Genomic DNA, 19798 nt, shown 5'->3' with positions numbered 1-19798 from the left:
TTAGAATTAAAACAAACCCTTTGATTTTGCTGATCACTTTAATATAACATGTATATAGTCACGAGTACGGCGTAACGCAAAAATGTCACGAGTACGGCGTAACGCAAAAATGTCACGCGCGCGGCGTAACGCAAAAATGTTACACAAAATTTTTGTCCACCCCCGATAAAGAAGTTTCACTTCAAAACAGTTTAAAACAGTTCTGTCTTGGACGTCCGTGTGTCTGTATGTGCGGATCCTTTTTCTTGTTAACACGATAGCGACCGAAATACTTTACTAATCGAGTCTTTTTTTTCTCTTACGCTTGAGTATGCTCAGGAATAGAACCCTTTCATTTTTCAGGGTCTGATTCGATGTGGTTTAATTGTTATTAAATAAACAAAAATAATAATTAATAAATATTTATTAAAAAAAAATTATGAGGCGTGCACTTTTGGATTTTCCAAATTATATCTTAATACTATTATAAAGGCGAAAGTTTGTAAGGATGTATGGATGTATGGATGTATGGATGTTTGTTACTCTTTCACGTAAAAACTACTGAACCGATTACAATGAAATTTAGCACACATATAGAGGGTAACTTGGATTAACACATAGGATAGGTTTTATCCCGGAAATCCCACGGGAACGGGAACTATGCGGGTTTTCCTTTGAAAACGCGGGCGAAGCCGCGGGCGGAAATCTAGTTTATTTATATTTATAGTAAGTGATGGGTTTGAGTTCAAGTCTTTTATCGTTATTAGTTCGGTTTTAAAGAATTTCACACTTTATTTGATTGTACGTACCTATAATGGTCTGGATGTTTTTGATTTTACAACTTGGTGTTTATTCATCACACACGGATGTTCAATTGGTTAATTCTAGTAACTTATGTTTATTTTAAAAATTATCTCTACAATAATACTATTCAAAACTTATTTTCCTGCCATACTATGACCTACAGGTTAAATCTTGCATGTATTTGTGACGTAAATAATGATATATTGTCCTCGTTCGTTTACACGAACCAAGTGACGTCACAGACAGCATAGTATAAAGAGTTTCAGAAGCAAAATGTCAGTTGTTACTTGTTACTCCTAAAGTAATTATACATATACAGTTGTTGTAGTTATATTATAGTTCTCTTTATACTATGGTATTATCAATATTGTAAACAACTACAAATAAAGAGCACGCTGCTTTGCAGTGGAGGTAAATTGAGATACGAGTTATCAGTTGTGATATTATGATTTTTAAATAGAACCGTCTAGAAGAATCTGTCTGCGAGATGATGAAAATGTAAAGTGATATCGATAAAACTATTTATTGTTGCTAGTACATATTCTTTTGGATTGTAGTGGAAGCTCTAGAGATTATGGGTGTCGATCCAGTCTTAGATATTATTCTGTTTCGTTTGTCCCGTATAACTATTATCGATATTTATATCAATGACTAAATATTTATTATCGATAATAAGGGTTGATTCAGAACAGCGATGAGTGGCAAGCGTTGCTCTTATCATCAACAATGTAATCTACTCATGTGTTGAAATAGAATATGTACTCTATAGAGTACATCGACATTGTTGTATGCAATATTGTTGTTTATCGACGGGATGTGGAATTTAGAGCATGTTAATATTTTTTAATTTATTAGTAGGAACTAGGAAGGTATGTGACATTTTTCGGGTTCATAAATTATACTCAGTTATTTGGGTAATGCTAGCAAAGTCTTCTTTTTTTTGATATAAGTTAAGATGACGTCTTATTTGGATATAGCGTAAAAGTGTTTTCTAAGCCCACGTACAATATACAATACGACCAACGTAACTTGGCGGGCCTGAACATAGCCTCTACGAACTTTTGCGCATGTACACTCGTAAAAAAAAGTGTTATAGGCATTTATTTCTTTTAAACTGAAATTCGAATAAAAATTTCCTTATACAGAGACCAAGTACAAATAAAATAAATATCAAAACGCTATGAGACATAAAGCAATAAAAATAACCTAATGAATTCAGGATTCACTCAGCAACTCTTAAAAAAACTTTGTCAACAATTTTTACGCCTTCTTCTTTTTCTTTTTTAAAATACTGCGTTAAATCGAATATTATTTTTCTCGCCTGGCGATTTAAAACCATATTATGCTTTGGTGGCATCTTTGTTCCCGAATAATACAAGATTCCAAGTAGAATATTCCAAATTATCACTAAAACAAACTTAAACACGAACAAATTTAAACTTAACACTCAACAATATAATAATAACAAATAATAACGATCAACTCAACGAAAACTTTTGTAACCGCCTGTACTCAAGACAGAGATAGCGACACGAACACGACACCAATGTTAACGTGTGACTGAGATACATAATTGCGTACCGAGAATTGCCGAATATGCACGAAGTTATACGACGTAAACAAAAAGGGATGTCCACTATGCGTGTCTGAGGATATTGATTAATCGATTTTTTTTTCAAATCGATTGAAATTGAATTGTGAAATATATTTAAATATTTAATTTTATAATAGGTTTCAAATATTCTCAATCAGTCCTTATTGTAGTGGTCGTTTATAAATAAATGATATTTAACTAAATCATGTCTTACAACCATGAAAATAAAATGTTATTAGTTTTTTTTGCTATTAAACTCGAAATCTCTTTTACTAACGACAAAATTCAATAAGTTTGTAAAGCTATTTCGTTCAGTATCTCATATAAACAAAAATCAATAAATTTCAAATCGATAAAAATCGATTGCGATATTCGTTCGAATAAAGGGATGATTGTGTTTACATAGAGTCAATCCCTAGCCTAGATCTCCGCCCCGCGCACGCCGCCTCATGCCACCATTTCGTTCCTAAAAAACGTTCGTGCGCAGCCTTCTGCGCGAAGTTCAGGCCCGCCAAGTTACGTTGGCCGTAGTGTACTTTTTCAGAAACCACATGTTATGTAATATGTTGCGTGGACGGTGGAACAAAGAAAGCGGTTTGGACTCAATATCGATTCAGTTATGTGAAGCTTTGATATTTGTTAAAGTTTTATTTGAAACTCCGGTCCGTTTTATATTTCCATTAGTGAAAGTAGTTAATTGCAGTAGTTCCTCCGCTTATTTAACACAAAAGAGCAATACTTCCTCCGTATAAAATCAACACAAAAACTGGATGGCGCTTAAACAAATATAACCCAAAAAAACAAGTCTCATTAACCATCTGAATTAATAAACGAGCATACAAATAGCTTTATTTGCATTCACTTCGCTGTAAAACAATCCTCTTGGCAATGGGTGGTAATATACTATTATATTATTACTAGCTTTCCATAGTTCCCGTTCACATTTGATTTCCGGGATAAAACCTATCTTATGTGTTAATCCAACCTACCCTCTATGTGTGTGCTTGAAATTTCATTGGAATCGGTATAGTAGTATTTGCGTGAAAGAGTAACAAACATACACATACATCCCAACAAACAATTATGCGTTAAGACAAGCTTTATTAGACATGTATTTCGGTTCTACTTAGATATTTAAGAGGTAGCGCATTTCTTATAAGAGAGTTATAGAGTGTAATAACACCTTTATACCCTCGATTTTGGCACAAAATTTTGCAGGCTAAGCCTGTATTAATCCCTATATAGTGGTTCTACAAAGCCTTTAGTTGAAGTGTGTAAGAGGTGTTACAAGAACGTCAATTTTAGTTTGAATCTTTATAGCGCCTTTAGAATGGAGTTAAGTTGAAACCTAGAGTTATATAACATATCTATAGTGGTGTTAGTTAGAACTAAGACCGGTACGTTGATACCTTATAAGTCATTTGAAAAGTTTTCTGTGTCAAAATCAGATTGTAAAAGCTTTAAAGTAAAAAGAATTCTATTAAGTTATTATTTGTCCAAATGAGTGCTTCGTTTATCTGCCGACATAGTATGCCGACATTGCAATATTCTCATCACAAAATGTATGATGTGGATTTAAAGTATTTTTGAAGTATTAAGTTAATTATTAGTGCGCTTGCCAGTTTACTGTGATAGTGTATCGTGTTTCTCATCTCAATTTTAACGCGCCCTCAAAAAATTATGAATTAGAGGAATAAAAGGATAACATTTGAAAATGCAAATAACCTAAAATAGTTTTAAACGTCATTTTCAAGTGTTGCTCGGTTTTATTAGTGATTATATACATAAAACTAAGTAAAATAATTAGAAAAATGTAAATATATCGTTATTAGAAAGTGATTTTGTACCAATAAATTTTTAGGTTATGTTTACAGAAAGTAATCAAAATGGCGATTTTTTCTTAAAGTTACAGTCTTCCCTTAAATCAATTATGACACTTGATGAACTACAACGCCGGTGGTAAAGAGTATTATACGGTCTCGGATTGATATAAGAGAGGAATTATACACTTATCGAAGACATTTATCTGCTGTGGAGACTAAAATACTGATTTTAGCTTTATTTATACATGTTTGGATTAGGGTTCCTTACAAAGTAATGAAACCCCTAATCTTCAAGTCACCCCAGGCGCAGGTTTCATTTTAAAGAAAATGCACAGCTTACAGTTCATACATTCACAAACACAAAAGATACACAAAAATATTGTCACGAGCTCAGTTCGATAAATGTTTTCAGAATTTGAGGTTAGGTTATGCATAAACTCTTTAAGCGTTCGAAACATTTAATGGTGTTTTTACAGAGTTACAAGTAATTCATCTTACACCAAAACCTTTTATATAAGGATCGTACAAAACCACTGTAACTATTTAACCTATGATTGCCTTTAGTATAACAGGCGTAAACTGTATATAAGGGTTATACAACGTATGTAGAGTTTGGTGTTACTACACTCTTAATTAACTCCCTTGCAGAACCGCTAACGTTACTGAAGTTGAAATAAAGTCTTATGATCTAAAAGCAACTCCGTTATAGCAGATTTGTAGCAATAAGAGTTAAAGAGAGTTAATGAAGATCTTTCAACAGGTTTTATCGTTGTAAGCAGAAACAAGCTTTAACGTCTTAAGTATATACGCAGCCACTGATACTACACTAACTACTAAGGAAATTGTGATTCGTTATTTACAGTTGTAATGCAACTTGAAGAGCTGAACTTATTTAATAAGTGTACTGAACCACCTTTAGTGATAACTGAATCCATTATAAATCAATAGTAGTACCTTAAACATTAAAATAGCCTGCAACCAACGCATAATTGTTTGTTGGGATCCATCCTCACAAACTTTCGTTGTATTTGTATTCACTTCGCTGTAAATAATCCTCTTGGCAATGAGTGGTACAGATAATATAATACAGAATACTATATAGTATTATCTGTATGGGACAGATGAGTACGATTTTAGCTGTTCCCGGCCGTTGACCCGCTGCGCAGACGAAGTTGCAGTGCCAGCATTGCCAGCATTTGTGTCATTTGTCGTACAACCGGATTTCGGTAACTCGAAATCTGTCGTCGCTGATTGGTGGAACTTGCTTGATTCGCCACCAGATCTTGTTTTGGCAGAATAATTAACAAAGCTGGACGGTATGGAAGAAAGCTTTTTTGTATTTGGCTATTTGGAAAATGAAAGCGTTGGTTAGTATTGTTTGTTACAGTGCGTTGTGATAATTTTGAGCAGGGTTATTTCTGGTGTAAAACAATAGGTAAATGTAATTATTATAAATTTCGTCGGATTTTTAATGAGTTCACGCCAGTTCACGCAATTGGAAATTCAAACCATCTGTGTAAACAGCCCGAAACAAAATAAGCAATTAGTTATAATAATTTAATACTAGTGATATAAAACTATCTATACATATTATATATATATTTATGTAGTAGGTACCTATTACAGTAGATTAGACGAGTTCTAGAAAGAGCTATCTAATCTATTTCGAATACTTGAATCATAAAATGTAGATTATAATAACGAGTTATTCATCTATTTTATAGCACAGGTTTTAGGTTAGATGAAGTTATTCGGTACGTTTTATAGATGTGGTCACCTAATGGTCGAAATTAGATAGACTCTACTAACGTCGTTCATCTGTAGGCTGTAACTATTCCAATTTATGTACTTAGGTACCTCGTTGCGATAATTTCAAGAAAGTATGACAAAGGTACGGACAAAAACTTTCTTCCCCTATTTTTATTTGCTACATTACGTGTTTTTTGAAATGTAAGAGCTCGTAAACAGTAGTAGGCTGTAGGCACATGTTAGAACTGGCATAAATCAGTGCTGTGTTTTACTTTAATAGCAGTAACAGCCAAACAGACAGACAGATGGATTTATTTTAATTTATATCAATAAATATGGAACAATACTCGTAATTGCATTTCTTGATAAATTTTGCTGTACTATAAAATATATTAAGCATAATATATTATGAAGAAATTTTAAAGTAAAATATTATATTATTTAAAAATGTAAATTAAGTAATTATCTGGTTATATAAACACTTGTTTAAATTTATTACGTCATTTCTGCATGGAAATAAGCGAAGTTTATAAACTATACTCTAACTATGTACTCTATTTTGTACATTACTTTATTATTTTGGGCCATATCTCACTGGCCTAACAATGATTATAATAAGATGGGATACTTTAATCTCTTATTTTTTTTTAATTCAAGATTAAGATTGAAATTGGTTTATGTCTAAAATGTAGAGCGTGGCTTGAGATTTTATATCTGAAAGTTGAGACGTACCTACATTTAGCACAAGTAATAAAAAGTAAGGACCTTGAACTTGAAAAAAATAATGATTTCCTATTTTATATAATTTAAAGATGTATTTTTTGTGGTATTAAGGCGTGCAATAATTTTAGCGGCCATTACAACAAAATGTAAGTACGTAGTGCGGTTAAAAAATAAACAATAAATAATTAAGTCACGAATCACGATAACTTGCTTTAGAGGTCTTAAAATTCGCCTATTTAATACCCAAATTTGTCGTTGTTCTATGGATAGCCATATTAAACCACCATTATAATAGAACAACGGGCAAAAAAGAAAATTGAGTCACGATTCACAGTGCGATTTTGTGATAAACTTGTCAACTTGTCAAAGAATCTGTACTTATAAAAGTACATAATATAATAATATAAGCAACGTAATAATATCTACGACTAAAGTCTAAGCCTCTGTTTTGCAACGATAAGTACTTAGGTACATAAACAAAATAATCTAAGTTCAATAAATCACCTACCGTTTGACAGATAGGTGTTTTTGATTTTGTATCCTGATAAAATATTTTTCTTTTTGATTCAAATGATTGTCATTATTAAATATATAATTTTGGGAAAATACTTAACTATATTCGTATAATTTCTCAATCTAAAGATGAACTTAGGAAACAGTTATATTTAAAAACAGCTAATGGATTGTTTTGCTGTCGAGTTTCAAGATTGTAAACAAAGGTGTGTGAGTGTGTACTTGCCTATAACATATCTATACACATAGGTACTTGTAGCATTAACACATATGGATAACAAAATCCATTGTCTTATATACAAATTTTATGTTTCATTTGCGACTAATTAGAATTTCAAATTTTCATGGCATTGGTATTTGGTACCTACGTGATGTGTAGTAAGTAGTAACGCGAAGCTATGTTAGGTTTTCTTAGAAGTTTATAGTTTACTAGCGGTCCGCCCCGGCTTCGCCCGTGGTACCTACATGTTTACGTTTTTTTTTCATAAGAATTAAGAACCATCTTCGTACTTCAATAGAATAGATTCCGTAGCGCACGCGATGACAGAGGAATTTTTTACACCTTGGGTTACATTATTGCATTTTTGGTAAGGATCTCTATTTTTTTTGAAAAATGCAATATAGCCTATGTTGCTCAGTGAAGATGCAGCTTTCTAATGGTGAAAGAATTTTTGAAATCGGTCCAGTAGTTTATGTGTGAAAACCTACTATACATAATTACAAACCTTTCCTCTTTATAATATTAGTATAGATAATCAATAATCAACATACAAAGCCCCGTCTAGACTCTAGACAGTGTTTTGAATTAATTTTATAGTTAAATTGGGCGTTATAAAAAATAGTTTGAAATAAAGCTGTGTATTATACACTTAAGATATTATAATAAAGACTAAAATTGGTTCTCATCACTCATCAGAAGCTAGGATTAGGATAACCAAATTTCATTAAATGAAAGGAAATCACATAATTCACGTTTTAATCTTTAATTCATCTATTAAACTTTCTAAAGCAAAGTGTTGCTTGGACAAAAAGCTACGACTATTCCGTAAGTGGTTACAAGAGAAAAACGTTTTTACTATGGTGTAAGCTCATAGTTTTATTTCAAAGCTATGATGTAAATGGGTCACCTAATTAGCAGGCAGAGCAACAAACAGATGAAATAATATTGTGAGCAAGAATTGGATTTCACACATATTTAAAGGTTTTTCTGTGAGTTATAAAATGTGCTTTATATATCCATTTTAAACTAGACGTATAATTAATGCATCTATTATCATATTGAACGAAAAAGTTGCAGTGATTTAGTGTTTGATGATTTATGTTAAAATGTAAATTTTCGTCGTTTGAAAAATATTGCTTTAAAATTTTAAATAATAAGCAGAAGAAAAACGTTTGGTTATAGAATTATGAAATAATAACATCATTGTATAGCTGTAAAAAATACAATACTTCTTTGTTTTTAAGCTAATTAACCTCTGATGGGACATAATATTATAATGTAGTTTTTGTAACATTTCTTTTAGCTACATTGTTTCACTGGTAGGTACCTACTGGTGAAGCACTTCATACGGCAAGCCTCAAATATGTCACTTATAATTATTTATTGTACGTACAGTAGCGATTAAATAGGCACGCCCCTGCATGAACATTTTGTTACGTAAAGTACCTACCAATACAACTTCTTATCATCACGATGATAACTATATGTAGAGTACTAACAGCTCATGATAGACCATCTTATGAAAATTGAGAAGTCTTTCTTCACCAACATATTTATTACCTTTCAACCAAATTTTGCCTATACGCCTATAGGGTGATTGCGCTGGTTTTCGTCCAGTTATGGGAGTTGCCAACTTTGTGATGCGAAATAAATATTTTGGAGCACCCTTCCTTAAACATATAATATTTTTATTTAGTCCTTATATAGTCTTCTTTAAGATAATATTAAGTGAAAATAAATCATTTTGACGTATCTTTTTATTTAAATTATTTTCTGCAAAAGTAGGGTAAATGCTAGTTTTCGTCCAAAAAAACTGGTTTTCGTCCTAGTGTAAGCTAGTTTTCGACCACCGTGTAGAAAAAGGAGGGTAGGTCAACTATTAAGTTAAAAACCAATTACAGGTAAATATATACTTTTATTTAATCAACATCACAATTTCTCACTACCTTACAGGTTTAGTTTTACTAATAATAATCAATATAACTAGTCAACACTGAGATCTATGTAGCACTTGGCAGTCTTTATATGCGTTAGTGATGACTGATTAATCATTCGTAATAAAGAAAGGAATGCGTTACTTACAATGTAAATGAATAAAGTAATAATTATAGGACTGAGAAATTACATCAAAAAACAGAAATATTCATTCTAATACTTTGTTTATCAAATGAAACGTACTATATTAAACACAGCCATAATAATACGTTTTGGCTACTAAAATAAACTATACTATACCTTACTGAACTATGCATTATTGTCTTACTGATGCCTTTATTCTTTAAGATTCTTCAGTGTACGTAGCGTTTTTTTTTCTAGCTTTCTTAGACTCCTTCGAGGCCATCTAAAAACAATAAGATCTTTCTTAGGATACGTTGAGTAAGTAGAATAAAAAAATATTGCATTGGCAAAACAGACCTAGAATAAAAGATGATACTCAAGTGAATGATAATCAAGAAAAATACAGTGTATTATGTCTGACCTACCCCCATTTATGCCACGAATAATTGACTCTACTTCACATAAGGAAAATGATACATGACTGAATGAATGACAATATTAGGTACCTACAACACTCTGGCCCTCACCAATTATTTATAAGGAAGATACTGAATAGAAAACTTTTCAATACGTAAAAAAGACGAAAAGTACTGCAAAAGAATAGCCATTTTTAATTTTTGTCCACTCCAATACTCATTCATGGACGAAAACTGAAACGTTTAAAGCTAAATTTAGTTTTCGTCCACTTCTTTAAATATTTTTTATTTTGGCAGCACTGACAAAGCAGTGGACGGAAACCAAAAAATCTAAACTAAAAGCAATAAAGATCACTTCGGGAGAAACTATTCAGTATTTTAAAGATCCGATACAGTAAAAAGAACCTAACAAATATTCACGTAGCTGTTTGAGTTTTCGTCCACTTGGACGAAAACCAAATATTTTGAGAATTTGGTAACCTAGTATCCGTCCACTTAATTTTTCGAAGAGTATTATAAAAAAAGTATGATAAACACTTCTAATTGCGTTTGATAGGCTTATAACTAAACATACGTACCAAAAACATTACGTTAACTAGCTAAAACAGTGATTTAACTTACCATGAACTTTTCTCGCCGGCAAATTTTTCTCTCGCGCGATGACATCTGCAAGGCACGGATGGGAAGCGGCCACTTTTACGTTAATTTTTTGAACTCTCTTCTTGTCAAATCAAATTTTGATGTTGATAGTACTGTTGCTTACACATTAAGGACCGTAAAAAGTGCAAACTTGCGTGGGAAGGTAGGTTTGTATTCAAGTTTTACGCACGTGATTGTAGCAGGTCAGTCAAATGGACGAAAACCGAAACTGGACGGCAAACCAGCGCAATTACCCTACCTAATATTTGAGTATCAAAGTCCAAACACTGATTTATGTACAAACAAATTCAATGGTTTATTGACATAATTTTTGCGTAATCACAAGATTATAATAGCATGACCGTGAACAAACTAGTATCTTGTGTGTCGACGCGGCAAATAGTTGAGGAAATCGGAAGATGCTCGTCAGACCTTTGATCTATTGTAGGAGAAAACTGTTTTACGAGCTTCGTTTTGGTTGATTTGGTTCAGTCGTGTGTCTATTGTTCTAGTTTAAATGTTTCATTTAACAGTGTTGCTCTTTAAAACTGGTTATGCATCTGTGTTTAATTTATTCCTAGCCTAGCCAGCTCTAGGTAATAATATTAAAACATAAATGTATATTAGGTAGATAATATCGCCAAAGAATGCACAATGCATTGATTTATATTTATTAAAGTATTGTGTAAAAATCATTATGGCGAAATAGTCGTATAAAATTGATCATTTCCTTTATCCTCCAAAATATTAATTCTAAAAAAAAAAAAAATAATTGTGAACCGCTAACGGAAGTTAAATTTTGTTAAAAATAGACATCTGCTCTTGCATAAATTTTTGCCAAGGACTACTGGTTGGACGCGGAATATATCTTATTATTTCTTCTACTTCAAACCTTTGATATTTTCCCCCTACTTTATCCTCGTACAAAGAAATGTATTTCTTATATACAAGGTATGTAAACATGAATGAAGCCCTACCCAGTCAACGTAAGCGTACACTGAGAAAATTTTGCTTTAGCAAAGTACCAATTTAGCTCGGTTAAAAATTATTCTGCTGCATTCAATCAAGACGTATTTAAAATGTGTATTAAAGCTTTGCTAGTATTATACAAGCAAGTATTGCTAAATATTCTCGGCTATTATTAAAAAAGTACTTATTTATTTCAAAATTACCGACTCGGTCAATATTACCTTTACCGAATTAGGTTCAAAATAGACAAGCTTACGTTATTATTTAATGATAAGTAAGTTATTTAATTTTAGACTTAACCATAGTTGGTTACTATTTACACAGAGTTCGGTTAAAAATAAACAAGCTCACATTATCATTGAATGACAAGTAAATCGTTTAAATTTAGACATAATATTATTTGGCTAAAATTAAATAACTTGCTATGATACATATAACCGTGTTTCTTACTTAAAAACAAACAAGTTACTTATCTATTGGTAGATAAGCACAGCTCGGCAATTAACAATGGAGCGAATACTATTTTTGACCGAGTAACTTGATAAAAATTAAACAAGGAATTGGCTGCGTAGCCCGCAAAGTCAGCCATTTCTATCAAATCATAGTCGAGTGACGAACGTGTCTGTTGAAGCGCCGCCTCAGCACCTACAAGGCAGATTCAAATTTACATTAAAAACAATAACTTTTCATCATCATTTTGATTCATCAAACTATTATAGAAGAGCAAGATGCAGAAGACAAACTATTATGGCTCAAAAACTCCTCTGAGCCATGGACAGCCGTAGAACTAAAGTGAGAAACTACAGAGACGAGGCTAATTCCTGCAAAAGAGTTAACCATAGCTCCAATACCTCAATACAATGAATATGCGGATCTTAAAAAACCCAAAGGATATCTTCTGGTGAGTTCAGTTTTTTTGAATTTATTGTCTGCTTTAGTTTAATTACTTTTGTATACTTAAATTTTTTTAATTTGTTTACAGCTAGAAAAAGATTTTGAAAACCAAAGGACAATATACCGAAATCACTGAAAGCTTCCCCACAATCAAGCCAAAAATATTTGAATTAGTAAGTTACTTCTGATCAAGCAAGATATTGTCATATACCTATTACTTTAATATGTAAATTACATAAGATACAATAAAGTTCGGATATAATATCTACACATCAAACATGTCTATAATCCTAGATGTTGACAATTTTTTGGATAAAAATCATTTCCAGTTGCTGGACTTAAACTGAACTTAACTGAACTTAAAATGGCCTTGGGTGAAGACACATTTCATTTTATCTAAAAAGTGTTTTTGGTGTGGTTTTTTCACATTTTGTAACGAGGTTGAACCAGAACATTTTATAATAGAAACCGAACAATATGTAAAGAGCTTATTGTACTTTAATTTTTTTTGGTGCAAAAAATGTTTAAGTTATTGTTATTGTTTAGCATTTATGATCATTTTCCCGACGACGAATGTGAATTATGTTTCAATTAGATTAAATGTTTAAAAAAATGACGGTTTTACTTGTTGGGTTGTAATAAAATTATTAGATCAAAACGATTACTTATTCTCCTAGCTTATTCTATAGTTTTTGCCTAAACTTTTGACTTATCAAATACATTTATAAGTACAATTTAGGTGTAGTAACTTGCTTACATTACCATAATGGTTGTTTGTTTTTTATGTAAACAAACCTAAACCACTTTCATTAGAGAACAAACTCCAACATCGTGAAATAAAATCAGCTGTTCCGTAGATTTTGGCATAGTAGATAATTCCACTTTTGTATATGAAACAGTTGATATTTCTTTTACGATGTTGGATTTGGTCTTATACCTAATATAAGTTGTTCAGGTTTGTACTTCGTAGTCTGAGTCATTCCTTAAAAGTTTGCTCATGATTTATATTTCATCCTGTTATTGTGCAAATTAAAACACAGAACACCAGTATCGTTTCTTGACATTAAGAATTGTGTACTATTTTTAAAAGTAGTAGTATTTAAGTGTAAGTAGTATGTTACTTGAAATGATTGTATCGTGTACTGAATAAAGCTAATTTCATTAATGTGCATAATTTTCTTTCAGTTTCTTCTAAGTTTTTTTTCCTACATGAACGTTTCATTGGCTTTTTTTCCGACATGCCAAAATTTTGCCCTCTGCACTAATAATGGTACAAATTACAACATATCGAACTAGGTAAATATTTTCAGTATGAGCTGACCTCACATTGTATATAGGGTGTAACTGAAAGGGGTACACATCTAAGCAGGGCGTGATGGAACTGAAAAACTTTTCCCAAAGAACATAAGGTCAAAAGATGAAAATAATGGAGAGGTTTAATTTTTTTTTTTCATCTTTCGACCCATTTTCCTTGGGAAAAGTTGTTCAGTTTCATCAGTATATCACGCCCTGTTCGTATGTGTATATCCCCTTTCTGTTACACCTTGTATAGGTTTTACGAACATTTACAGGTCAGCTTATACTGAAAATAGGTATATAGCTTAATATGTGTCGTTTGAATTAGTACATGCAACAAAGTAGTTTAGCTATGGTTACCTAATTAACCCGTCTAAGAATACAAAGTAACTTGGCTAAATATACCAATCTTAATTGACTAGAAAGAGTATATGTATTTAGTTATAGTTACCCAATGTACACGATTGACAGTACCCAGTAACTTGGCTACGTATACAAATTTTTAATTGAGTAGAAGTAACAAAGTAGATTGGCTGTCCCTATCCAATAAATATGATTAACATTATCGTGTTACTTAGCTAGTTTTACGAAGCAAAATATTTGAATTCACTGAGTTACTTTGCTAAAAACAGCAGAGCACGTTGGGTATTATTAACAGAGTAACACGATTGACTATAGTAAATAGGTTTGTTATGTTTACTGAGTGAATAGGTTAAAAGCAACAAACCTTTAATACGTATTTTTTGACCACTTTAGTGGGTTTATATTACCAACATACGTTAACAAAGTTGACTTGTATAATTTTAGCAACAAACTCTGCAGGCTCCCTCCGAAGCAAGTTACTCGGTTGTAAATAGCAGCAACTTGTCTATTTATAGCCGTTACGTTTTCTCAGTGTATAGCGAGTTATGTAAGCTGAATATTTTCCGTAATGTACATATTATATGTATAGCTACAGCTGTAGAGTGTTGATAATAATTATCTTTGTGAGAGTGGCCCAGCCTTGTCTATTCGAACCAATTAATACATGTATTACAAAGTAACGCTAGACATTTCAGTATTGTTGTTGTACTCCAGTATATGATCAAGTTTAGAAACCAATCCATATTTGAATAAGTACCTATATTAACAGGAAAATGCAATTCTATACAATAGATTTCTGCAGTTTAAAAGGGAATTGTCAAGATCTAAAATTTCTTATCTAAATTGGTTTTCTATCTAATCAAATTGACTATTAAAATAGCCAATGTATACAGATAGTTTACTTGAACTCAATAAAAGTAAATGGAACTAGTCTCAGCCATATTTAGTTATATTATGTGAGCTAGAGCTTGTTTAGATGCAGTTGTTTTCAGATAGATACAATATACATATGCATAGATACTTTATTATTATATTGATTGAATAATTTGTCAATTTCAATACCCAATTCGACTAGAAGAAGGTTAACCAGTTTTTCGAACGTTTGCAATGTGCACTAATGTCTAAATTTATAATGTTGATACAATTCTGGCTTTTAGAGCTTCATTTATGACTACAAAATTGGGTTGTTGAGGAAGTGATTATGAGGAAGAGGAGGAGGAAGAGGAATTTTCACACGCAAATTTAGAGGATGCGGATGAGGAAGAGGATATTTTTTTGAGGAAGAGGATGCGGATGAGGAAGCGGAAGAGGAAGCGGATGAGGATGAGGATGATAGGAAATTATAATCAAAATTAAAAAACAAAAACTTTTAAAATTAAAAATTAAAACAAAAGCCATTCTCCTGTCTCTACATATTGATGTTTAAGGTTAGGGGAGGTTAGCTCGCCCGATCGCGAATTTACGAAGCCTGTAAGTACTATACTATTTGAGTCACGAGCCGGATTCAGATGAGCTTTTGTTTATGCATATTACCTACTCGAAAAAACCCACAGAAAAAACCTAATCTATATCAGTGCCAGAAGCGACATTAGGCGATTTCCACAAAAAAAAACTAACTGGTAGATATTATTATGTAAGCTTAAACAACTTGTTTGTTTTTTAATTTAAAATCACTTTTGACAAACATTATTTGGTAAAATATGTTTCTTCTGAGTATGAGAGAAAATGTTATATTATTATGTTTAGAGATAAGTGTTAGGCGCAGATATAAATATGGCGGTAAGACTCTACTCTTGTTCGTTAGTAGAGTCCGACTCGTAACTCAAATACATAGTTTAAATAGGCTTTGTAAATTCGCCGCCCGATCGGATCAGCATCCTCATAAATTTCCTCTAAATTTTGAGGAAGCGATAGCGGAAGAGGATTTTTTTATTTTCATTTTTGAGGATGCGGTAACGGTAGAGGAACCCAAAATATTGCGGAACTTCCTCATTATGAGGAAGCGGAAGAGGAATCCTCAACAACCCTACTACAAAATAATGCAGTTATGTTCTGTTATTTTTTTTTGATTTATTGTTAATCAATATTCCTAATTGATAAGCCATGTCTCGCCACTGATTTTAATATTCATAATACGATATTACATACAATAAGGGATTTCTTTGCGTCATAAGTTTTACGATGATGTATTATAAGATGGTGACGCAGAGACGACTTACAAACAGCATATAGGTAATCTATATTCTATACCATAAATAAAATTGGAGTATCTGTTTGCAATATTAAAAATAACCGCTCTTTACTAATACAAAAATAGTATGTTTTTCCAATTTTTATCTTTCGGTCTGTCTGTTTGTTGCGGCTAATTTCTGGAGCGGCTAGACCGATAGTCGATGAGAAAGAAAGAGAATCTTAGGCTACTTTTTATTCTGCTTCTGATATTTCATAAAGATTATGAATATTAGGAATAAATGGAAAATCTCATTTACACGGGTGAAACCACGGGACGCAACTAACTAGTAGTATAATATAATAGCACACAGCAATCCTCCATACGAATATGAATTGCCTAATTCGATTCAATTTATGAATGAGTATTGTGTTGCATCAGTTTTAGACTGGGGTAGAAGCCTTTGAAAATAATGAAAAGATAAAAAAAATCGCAGTCGGATGAAACCCATTAGAAAAGGAGGGGAATATGATAAAAATGTAAGGAAAAATAAATTACGGTCAATCCGAGTTCGGGAAGCGGGAGGGGGGAGCTTTTAAGAGAAAAAAATGGTTTCTCTCGATTTCCGACAAAACTACAAGTCCTATAGAAAAAAGTTCAATGGCAAAGTTGTAGGTAATTAAAAGTTCTACAACTTTGGATTCACAATTTTTTCACATAACCTAAAAATTTAGGTGAAAAATTCAAAAACCAAGTTTTTGGTCTTTTATTTCTATCTACTTCAAAATTTATTTTCTTTCTACAAAATTTGGTGGAAACTTACTTTATTATGTCCCAAATACACTGTAATTTATTTGATTGAAAATATTTATTTTTTCGCCTTATTTTGAATTAATACCAAAAAAACAACCTAATTTTCAATCGAAAAGTCACCCGTCAAAATATCAGCTTTTTTCAAAAACTTGGGGTGCCTTTTATTCATTGAAATCTCTACTTTCATATGGTGTAAAAAAAATAAACACCACCATAGTAAATGTTCTCAGGAAATGCATACAAACAGTCTGAAAATTAGCTTTTACTAAATCAGGCACACTTCTTGAACTCTATATCTTCTCTTGTATCGGCTTTTCGGTAATATTCCAAAAGAAAAATAATTATCTGTTCTAAGTTTAATATTTTACAGCATATTCAAAAGCAAAATGATGTCGATAAAAACATTTCAGGTAGTTCGAGAAGTGTGCCTGATTTAGTAAAAGCTAATTTTCAGACTGTTTGTATGCATTTCCTGAGAACATTTACTATGGTGGTGTTTATTTTTTTTACACCATATGAAAGTAGAGATTTCAATGAATAAAAGGCACCCCAAGTTTTTGAAAAAAGCTGATATTTTGACGGGTGACTTTTCGATTGAAAATTAGGTTGTTTTTTTGGTATTAATTCAAAATGAGGCGAAAAAATAAATATTTTCAATCAAATAAATTACAGTGTATTTGGGACATAATAAAGTAATTTTCCACCAAATTTCGTAGAAAATAAATAAATTTTGAAGTAGATAGATATAAAAGACCAAAAACTTGGTTTTTTGAATTTTTCACCTAAATTTTTAGGTTATGTGAAAAAATTGTGAATACAAAAGTTGTAGAACTTTTAATTACCTACAACTTTGCCATTGAACTTTTTTCTATAGGACTTGTAGTTTTGTCGGAAATCGAGAGAAACCATTTTTTCCTCTTAAAAGCTCCCCCCTCCCGCTTCCCGAACTAGGATTGACCGTAATTTATTTTTCCTTACATTTTTATCATATTCCCCTCCTTTTCTAATGGGTTTCATCCGACTGCGATTTTTTTTTGTTTCAAAAATTATCTACTCTAGTCTATTTTGCCAATGTCCTGTTATGAATAGACTGTCGGAGTATTTTATTTATGCCGTCAATTGATGCTGTGTGAATAAGTAACACGATTAGAAGGAAAATAGTTCGAAGAGAATAATATATTATTAAGTAATATTTAATTGCTTCATTTTTCAAATAAAGTAAAAGAACGACGAACGTAAAGGATAATGGAATCAAACTTGGAAATCATCTTTAAGTGGCCGAATAATCAGAATAATAAATTAATTTGCTTTCAAACAACACCTAAATACATATGTTTGGAATTTTATATATTCCTACAATATTTATTTTCTTTACTCTTCAAATTACATAAGAATGTATTCTTCAGTCTTCATTCTGTCCGTGACCAGCGACCACACTCACTGTAAAGCATAGATTACATATAACTACACGTATTTTAATTACCAATACACTATTTTGCAGCTAACATTGTAATTTCATTCCAGGTCACGCAGGCGCCGCTCGGCGTCGCTAGCACTAAGATGCGTTCGTTGATAGCGTACTATGCGGACGCTGTGATGGCGGCAAGCCGTGGGGCGGGCTGCGCGCTCGGCTGCAGTGGCCGCGGCGACTGCATGAACGGCACGTGCCTCTGCGAGATCAGATACGCGGGCGACGAGTGCGCGGGCCCGAACATGCCGTACCATGCGTGTGAGTTCACTTGTAGTTCTTGCAGCAGATGGCAGGGTACCTTACGATGCTGTGGCAGCGGCGAGCCGTGGGGCCGCTATCGGCGTGAGTTCACTCGTAGCAGATAGTGACAGCGGCGAGCCGTAGGCCCGGCTGCAGTGTTGCAGCGCAGTACCTACAGTTGTCTACTTTGTTGCTTTACTTAGTCAAATTCCACTGCTGAACATACTATCTTCCCTATAGATTTCTGAAACAAAATCCATATTTTTTCAATGTGGAGTTGAGATGTGACTATAATCCTCTATATGTAACGTATTGACGGCTGTCGGCACGTTCCTACTCTACCTTTCGACTCTGTTTATATGCAACTAGCTGTGCCCCACTGTTTTACCCGCAGTGCTCCGCTCCTGTTGGTCTTAGCGTGATGATATAAAGCCTATAGCCTTCCTCAATAAATAGGCTATTTAACACCGAAAGAATTTTTCAAATCGGACCAGTAGTTCCTAAGATTAGCGTGTTCAAACAAACAAACAAACTCTTCAGCTTTATAATATAAGTATAGATTATAAAAAAAAATATTAAACTACCCTCTAAATTTATCCAAATCTATCCACTTCCAGGCATAGGCGGCGTGTTCCTAGCTGTCTCGTTCGTGTGTGCTGTACAACTGACCGTGTGCATAGTGGCCGAGTACCGGCGGCTGAAGGCGCCTAACGTGCTGCGCGCGTTCAAGGTGACCACGCAGAAGATGCTGTACCTCGTCGCGTTCCTCGCTTCGCTGATACGCGGCGCTTACTTTATATCTCCTGTAAGTATTGATCTGTAAGTATAAGGAATTTAATCTTAGGTACCACTGGCGCTTACTTTATATCTTCTGTAAATATGGGGAAATTTAAGGTCGTTTGGTGGTATCTACTGCTCTGTATTGTAAACATGGTTACTCTGTTAGCTGATAGCTCCCAAAAAATACGCAGTTTGTTTTTAATTTAGAAGTAAACATGAACACGCAGAAGATGATGTTCTATGTCGCGTTCCTTATATTTTCTGTGAGTAATGGGCAATTTGAG

At 32.8% G+C, this 19798-nt stretch overlaps 1 protein-coding gene and 1 long non-coding RNA gene across 4 annotated transcripts in view; both read left to right on the top strand.

Annotated features, from left to right (window-relative positions):
• Nucleotides 1-19798, top strand: part of LOC149477378 (uncharacterized) — a 73700-nt gene that overhangs the window by 23023 nt on the left and 30879 nt on the right. For all 3 annotated transcript variants that reach the window (XR_016317633.1, XM_089710713.1, XM_089710714.1), the window contains exons 2-3: nt 18548-18752; nt 19352-19539. Coding sequence is in view for 2 of the 3 variants with exons in the window: in XM_089710713.1 (XP_089566839.1) it covers nt 18584-18752; nt 19352-19539 (357 nt within the window). In the remaining variant the exon portion in view is untranslated. The remainder of the gene's footprint in view (nt 1-18547; nt 18753-19351; nt 19540-19798) is intronic.
• On the top strand, nt 11981-13555 carry LOC149477379 (uncharacterized). Its single transcript, XR_016317619.1, has 2 exons — nt 11981-12388; nt 12470-13555. It is a non-coding gene; the product is annotated as an uncharacterized LOC149477379 (long non-coding RNA).

Source organism: Colias philodice, chromosome 25 (genome assembly GCF_061535455.1).
Source record: "Colias philodice isolate Cphi_HAF_F1 chromosome 25, ilColPhil1 Martin Lab GWU primary, whole genome shotgun sequence".
NCBI lineage: Eukaryota > Metazoa > Arthropoda > Insecta > Lepidoptera > Pieridae > Colias > Colias philodice.
This window is presented reverse-complemented; position numbering and strand designations above follow the sequence as displayed.